This window comes from Triticum dicoccoides, chromosome 6B (genome assembly GCF_002162155.2).
Source record: "Triticum dicoccoides isolate Atlit2015 ecotype Zavitan chromosome 6B, WEW_v2.0, whole genome shotgun sequence".
Classification (NCBI taxonomy): Eukaryota; Viridiplantae; Streptophyta; class Magnoliopsida; order Poales; family Poaceae; genus Triticum; species Triticum dicoccoides.
The window spans coordinates 661,356,516-661,363,998 of NC_041391.1; the positions used below are offsets into that span (position 1 = coordinate 661,356,516).

General features: G+C 44.5%; 1 protein-coding gene across 1 annotated transcript in view; it reads left to right on the top strand.

The window, feature by feature from the left end:
- Positions 1-5,120: 5,120 nt before the first annotated feature.
- Positions 5,121-7,483, top strand: part of LOC119322006 (sugar transport protein MST4-like) — a 4,631-nt gene continuing 2,268 nt past the window's right edge. Inside the window, exons 1-2 of the mRNA XM_037595518.1 lie at positions 5,121-5,325; positions 5,395-5,714. Of these exons, the coding sequence (XP_037451415.1) occupies positions 5,184-5,325; positions 5,395-5,714 (462 nt within the window). The 5' untranslated portion in view covers positions 5,121-5,183. The remainder of the gene's footprint in view (positions 5,326-5,394; positions 5,715-7,483) is intronic.

Consider the following 7,483-nt stretch of genomic DNA (forward strand, 5'->3'; position numbering starts at 1 on the left):
CGTGGAGGACCATCTGTCCCGGTTCGTGTTAGAACCGGGACTAAAGGGGGGAGGTATTAGTAACGACCCATTAGTCCCGGTTCATGAACCGAGACTAAAGGCCCTTACAAACCGGGACAAATTCCCTCTTTTCTACTAGTGGTCAAGTTCCCAAAAAGTATAGACTTGGTGCCTCAAAAAATATTGGTATACATTTGGTCCCTCAAGTCTCAAAGCCGGATAAGTTTAGTCCTAAATCAGATTTTAAGCACGTTGACCGGGTTTGCCCACCACCAAACCGCCTGATGAACAGTAAATTCAAAGAATAAAATATGCTTACATGCGCAAGGTGCGACCAAATTTTCGTGGTCTTTTGACACTCAGGAGCTCCTGGCACAAAAACACAAAAATATCTATGTCCCATGAACCGTAAATTCAAAAAAAAAACTGAAATTTTTTGGGGGTCTGATATGCTTACATGCGTAAGGTGCAACCAAAATTTCGTGGTCTTTCAACACTCAAGGAGCTCGTGGCAAAAAAGACAAATTTTCGCTCAGAAAAAAATAGCCAAAATTTGTTGTTTTCCTAGAGCCTGTACGATGTCATTTCATGACAAAATTTTGGTTGCACCTTGCACATGTAAGAATATTGGACCCTGAAAAATTTCAGATTTTTTTGATTTTTTTTGAATTTACTATACATCAGGCAGATTTTTTTTATTTTTTTCTCACGAGGTCCTCGAGTGTCAAAAGACCACGAGAATTTGGTCGCACCTTGCGCCTATAAGCATATTGGAACCCCAAAAAATGTTAGATTATTTTTGAAGTTTTTTGGATTTACTTTTTATCAGGCGGTTTTGTGGCGGTCAAACCCGGTTAACGTGCTCAAAATCTTATTTAGGACCAAACTATCCGGTTTTGAGACTTGAGGGATCAAATGTATACCAAAAAATCTTAAGAGACCAAGTCTATACTTTTTCGAAACTTGAGGGACCAAAATCATACTTTCTTTAGACTTGAGGCTGCTTGCTATGAGAAGCTGCACATGTTCTCTGCGTGGATCTGCTCTCCGACATGAACTGTGGCACTTGCTCTACCAAGTGCAACAAGAAGTGCAGCTATGGATTCTGCGATTACAAGCAGTAACTAATCAAGTTCGACATTACCATGCGCCGTGACCATCGTATCTGAATATTTTCACTAGATATATATAGCTATGTGCACATGCAGAGGCGAGAGTGGGCTTGAGCTAGTATATAAGATCAAAACCTATGGATTATAACTAGCAAAAGAGCCCGTGCATTGCAACGGGAGAGAAAACATAACACACACTCTTAACCCAACAACCATCACCCAAGACCATAATAGGTCCATCTTCTTTATTTTTGTGAGGCATCATATTTGTGTTGCCGCTTATCCTCGCCGGCGATGGCCTCGGTGTTCACACAAAACAAAACAAAATGTGTTTGAATATGTTTAATCCTAAGGCATCTCTCTCTCCTTCTCTCCTCCCTCTCTCTCCCTCCCTCTCTCTCTCGCTTTCTCTCACTCTCGCGATGAAAAAATTGCTATTTTCCCCTGCGACATTTTTTAGAGGTATGCATGTGTAGTTATCAATGTTTTCTTTTCCCTATATTGTTATAGTGTGGTGTTTATTTGCAATCCGGGTCGCCGCCGGTATGAAAGGAAAATAGATCTTACACTATAAATTATAAGTTTGCTCCCAAAACGATATTTTAAAAATATTTAACAGGTAAAATTAACATCATATTTAGATTCCACATATTTTTCTAGTAAAATTTCATATACAATATGTTAAAATCGAAGTTACGGTTTAAAAGATACGGATAATTTAGAAAATCATTTATTTGACTTAAATATGTTCCAAAATAATATTTAAAAATACTTAACAGGTGAAAATAATCTCATATTCATATTCTACATATTTTTCTAATCAAATTTCATATATAACATGTTCAAATCGGAGTTACGGTTTAAAAGACATGGATGATTTAAAAAAACATTGTTTGACTTAAATATGATCCGCGGATGAATTATCTAAAACATCAGGGGGGTTTCGAAAATTGTAAAATAACGGTTCGGGTGTGACTTAAATCCGGACTGCGGTTTGATTTCAATAAAACACAGGGACTTTTGTGGAAAATATAGAAAAACGATTCGTTTTAACTTAAAACAGAACTGCGGGTTGAATTTTTTGAAATAGGGGACTTTTCTGAAAAATGCCATGACGGACAAAAGAAACCCAATTTACTTTATTATTAGGTAAAAATTAATGACTGCCCGTCTAGTTCGGCAGGAAATTGTGACTAATATTGTGGCCGTTGAATATTACCAAAACCTGGTGTTGCGGCAATGATATCTGCTAGTAATATTGTTGTTTAAATAAAAAAACTGTCATCTCAGTTTTTCTACCCGTGAATCAGAACGAAGATGGTGAGTCTGAACTGTTCAAATTGTTGAGATTTTGATAAAACATGCAGTACGTTGTAAAAAAATAGACACAGGAATAGACACAAGATATGTGGAATGAGCTTTCTCTTTATTATTCAGATCTCATATACTCCCTCCATCCATCCCATAATGTAAAAGTTTTTTGACACTACTTTAGAGTCAAAAAGCGTATTACAGTATAGGACGGAGGGAGTAGAATAGATGAACAATTGTAATGATCGAAGTGAAACCTTGTGCTGCATAATTTCTAGAATCCTTTTGCAGATAATGCATCTTTGTTGGTTATAAGATGTGAATATTACTTATATAGATATATAAAACTAAAGTATGTAATTGGTATGACAAACTTGTTGCTCATCACATTTTGTTAAATTCTATGCAATCATGCTTAACTTGTAGCCTATATGAATAGTGCGCTTTGTTTGGTTATGTAGTTGTTGTTGTAGCCCTTTGTTAACCCAGTTTCAAAATTAGGAGTTTACCTTTGCCCTGTTCTTAGACGAAGAATACTTGGATAGTGTTTACCGAAAAAGGCTTTCGCCCCACTTTATATATAAAGCACCGAACCACAAGGACCGTGATACAAACTCACGCCACCACCGCACACAACACACACACCCAAGACAAGATACAAAGGTGCCGGGGACCACCACACCACCCCAACGACTACCAAGCCACTAGAAATGCGCGAGGACGAACTGCTTGGAGCCACCGGAGACCTCCTCCTCCGAGCAGGGGTGAGACGGGAACGACGGAACCAGGACTCCAAGATGGTGCCTCCAAGAAGGAAACGACCACGATAGCCGCCACCATCCGATCCCAAAGATCGGGTTTTCACCCGGAGCAACTCGAAGGAGAAAGGCCACCGCGACGGATCCTACAAGAAGGATACGGTGTTCACGGACGCCGCCACCGTCGGCCAATACAAGATTGGGCAAGTGATGAACCCCAACACGCCCACCCCTCCGAAGTAACCTAGCTCCGACAACCACTAGCGACCACCCACCCGCGTGGCCATGGCCGCTCGCCCACACCCGAGGCGCAAGTCCCGCCCACGGACGTCGTGCCTCCCGCCGCCGGGGCCACCGCCCTGCATCCAGACACCCCCAAGACCGACCAAAGTGATCAGCTTTGTGCCAAAGGGCGCACCTGACTGAAGAAACCGCGGCATACGTCCCGCCTCGAGCAACGCCGGAATTGCGTCAGCCCACACATGACCGGGGAACGGGGGAGGAGGGGGAGCGGACGCATCCGGGCCGGCACATCCTTGTGGCAACGACGGGTGGCCCAGGCTCGGCAACGCCTCCCGTCCCTCCAGCCTGCCTCCCCACCGGATAACTCGGTGTCGCCCCACCTCGGCGGCGATCGCAGCCACGCGAGGCCACCAACATACACCCGCCCACCAGCAAGGAGAGATCCCAAGGGTCATCATCAATCGCGAAGGAAGCTCACTGAGGAGCCCATCTGCGCGGCCCGCCGTCGTCCAGCCGCCGAAGCTTCGGATCCTGGCCAGCCCGCCCACCGTCGTCCAAGGTGCCAAGAAGAAGGGAGAAGTTATAGCGATGTCTTTGTCATCCGATACCTGCTTCATTCCCATGTTGGATCTGTTCAGAGTCTTAAAGCATCTCCAACAGATGATATAAAAATGTGGTGGTGCCAAAAAAACCTGTCATTTCGATCCGTTTTGGCAAAAAAGAAAAAAACACAGCTCCAGAAGACTCCCTATATCACTATGATGCCAAAGAAAATTTTGCAACTGCCCTAAATTTTTGCTACAAGCGTTGCATATTTGCAACACCTTTAGCAGCTGTCCTAAAACCAAAGTGCTGCAGCGGGAACCCAACTGTCCGCGGTGAAACTTCCCCGCTGCCGTCCGGCGCCACACCACGCCGGCTCCAACCAATTCTTGCCGCCAGCATCACTTCGTCAGCCACATTACTTTGGGTCGAACTCCACTCTGATGAGAGAATCATTGTGATGATTTTACAGTAAATACTAAATACCCCCCTCTAACGAAGTGGCGGTGGCGGCGAGAATCCTGCTCGTGTGGCTCTAATTTCTTTCGGAGCTGAGTATTTACAGTAAAATCGTCACAATTATGACCGAAGTCACGAAAAGCACCAGTATTCATTTTCTTAGCAAAAAAAAAACCACCGTATGACTAGTAATGGAACATTGAACGCACGATTTGCCACGTTCGACACTACTAGATCTGACTAGGGGTCTTGCTTTTCATGGTGACGTGGCAGGGGATAAGTTTGCTGAGTGCAACGGAGGCCGTCGCCGCCGCCATTCATTATGCCTTCCCCATCTCCGAGGCCGGATGAGGAGGTTTTTTCATCGTCCCCAGGAGGAACACGTACCTGTTATCTCTGAAAAAATCGGTTCTAGTTGTTCTATCATTTTTAACAGTGTGCAAAGGCTCATTAATTTGGCACTACGCGTAACTTGACCTTTAACAAGGTACTCTTCCTTGTGGAGCACTAGTCCGTTGACTGACCAGCGGCTGAGCGAACCAATGCGTTTGAAGTTTCTCCGACGACTGGAGACTTGTCTCCCTGCCCTGCCTGCCCGTGTAAACCGACAGCTGGAGCCTTCGCGTGATATATTTACTTTTGAATGATTGCCTGAAGAAAATACACAGATACTCGCTCCTAGTTCCGTTTTATTTCCATGGCTACCTTGGGACGAGAAAATCAATCCATCTGAGGTTAGCTTGGCCGCCGAGCGAAGATGCCGGCAGGAGGATTCTCGGCGTCTTTGGCGCCGCCGTCCGGCATGGAGTTCGAGGCCAAGATCACGCCTATGGTGGTCACCTCCTGCGTCACGGCGGCCACCGGCGGGCTCATGTTCGGCTACGACATCGGCATCTCTGGTACAAAGATCCTTCTACAAAGCAATTAACAAGTAAGACCATGGTGTATCTAACAAATCATCTGCATAGGCGGGGTGACATCCATGGAGGATTTCCAGCGTGAGTTCTTCCCGACGGTGCTTCGCAAGAGGCGCGAGAACAAGGGGAGCAACTACTGCCGATACGACAACCAAGGCCTGCAGCTCTTTACCTCGTCCCTCTACCTCGCCGGCCTCGTCTCCACCCTCTTCGCGTCCTACACCACCCGCCGACTCGGCCGCCGCGCCACTATGCGCATAGCCGGCGCCTTTTTCATCGTCGGCGTCATTTTCAATGGCGCTGCACGGAACCTCGGCATGCTCATCGTCGGCAGGATCCTGCTTGGCTGCGGCGTTGGCTTCGCGAACCAGGTCAGAAAATTCCCGGACATCAAATTAGCACTCCCAAGCAAACAATTCAAGAAAAAACATTTTGTATACTTAAAGTAGAAGTATATGACACGTTAATCAGAAAAGGTATATATAGTACATGCTCAAAAAATTCTAAGAAAAAGAAAAATATCTGGTTGTATTTTTTCGACCACATAATTTTAGGAAAACACTATCCTTTAGCCGGCTAATGCACGCGCGAACGTCCGCCGCTTGCGTAGCCGTCAGATCAATCCTGGTCAAGCAGCCACGCTGGCCACAAGTCAGTCCGCGCGGCAAGTATTCTTGCAATACGGGTTCAGTTGATTTCTGTAACACAAGACTAGTTTCAGAAAGAAAGAAAAAACTATTCGGTGGTGAATTTCTTTTCTACAACTGGGATCTTGTTTCAAAAGATTTTCTGCAACATATCTTTTGTTTCAGAAAGAAAAGAAATGTTTCGGTTGTGAAGGTTTTTTTTTCTGCAACAAGGGTCTTGTATCAGAAACATAGCCCAAGTTGCAGCGCCGGAGGAGCGCCCGACGTTAGAGAGTGAGTGTTCAGACATTGCAACATGAGGCATGTTTCATAAACATAGCTCCGGTTGCAGAAAACGTCGAAGAAGCGTCGAGCGTAAGAGGTCGCTGCCGTCGTGCTGGATTGGAGCTAGCAGCTGCTCGCGGGGCTGAGACGGAGGAGGAGCAGCAACTCCAGCGAGCATGAGAAGGACTAGTTCCCCCGCGCGCCGGCGACAATGATTTTGCGGTGGTGGGGGCTGGCGTCGCGCTGGGCACAGCTGTGTCAAGACGGCAGACAGGGGATCTGTTTTCGAAACTGAGTGATTGTTGCATGAAGTAATAAGGTGGTCGTGCACGCGGTGTTAAATCTGATGGCTGTCAGAACGCTGATCCAAGGGAGCTCCAGGAGGCGGATGTTTTTAATACATCCACCGACGGACGTGTAGCGGCTCCCATAAATTTTAATTGTATAGGAAGCTTAAATAAATGAGATTGTTTTTTGTTTGTTCTTTACGAGGAAGCTAGCTAAGCCTCAATACAGTTACTCCATTCGGGTTATATTCGTCCCTTCATAATTTGGGTTAAATTTTGACTATATATTTAGGTATCAAAATGTAAGTTCTATCTCACAAAAAATATATTGCTGGTTTCGAATCCAAAACAACTTTTCAGTTGTATTACTTTTGCTACAGATACGGTATATTTCTTTAGGTGATTTATGGTCAAAACTTCACACAAAATACGAATCTTGGGCTTACAAATTGATTTCTTATTTTGCACATTAATATTGACTATTCAAGTAGAAATATAATTGTGTGTACTAATTTAATATCACACTAAAACGATTGCTAGCAATCTGAATTAAACTCCAAACACACCTATCTTTTTTTTAGCGAGAACTCCAAAAACACCTATCTTTTTTTAGTGAGAATTCCAAACGCACCTATGGATTAGCTTAGTTTTTAATTTTAGGGGCAATGTAGATAAATTAAGTCCTCTAGATACACAATCTAAGGTGAGAACAGCCTATGACAAGCAAGCTAATACATTAGGTAAGAAATAGCAGCAAGTTAGCTCGCAAGCAAACACAAGTAAGGGTATGAAAAGGATTAACCACACAAGTCAGAGATGCGGATGTATCCTGAAATTCGCTCTTTGGGGTGGGTTAATCTTAGTTGAAGAGGTGACAAAGCCAAAGCTCTCGAACACCACCAAGTGGATCACTCTAGTCTCCTTTTGAGTCACCCCCCACCC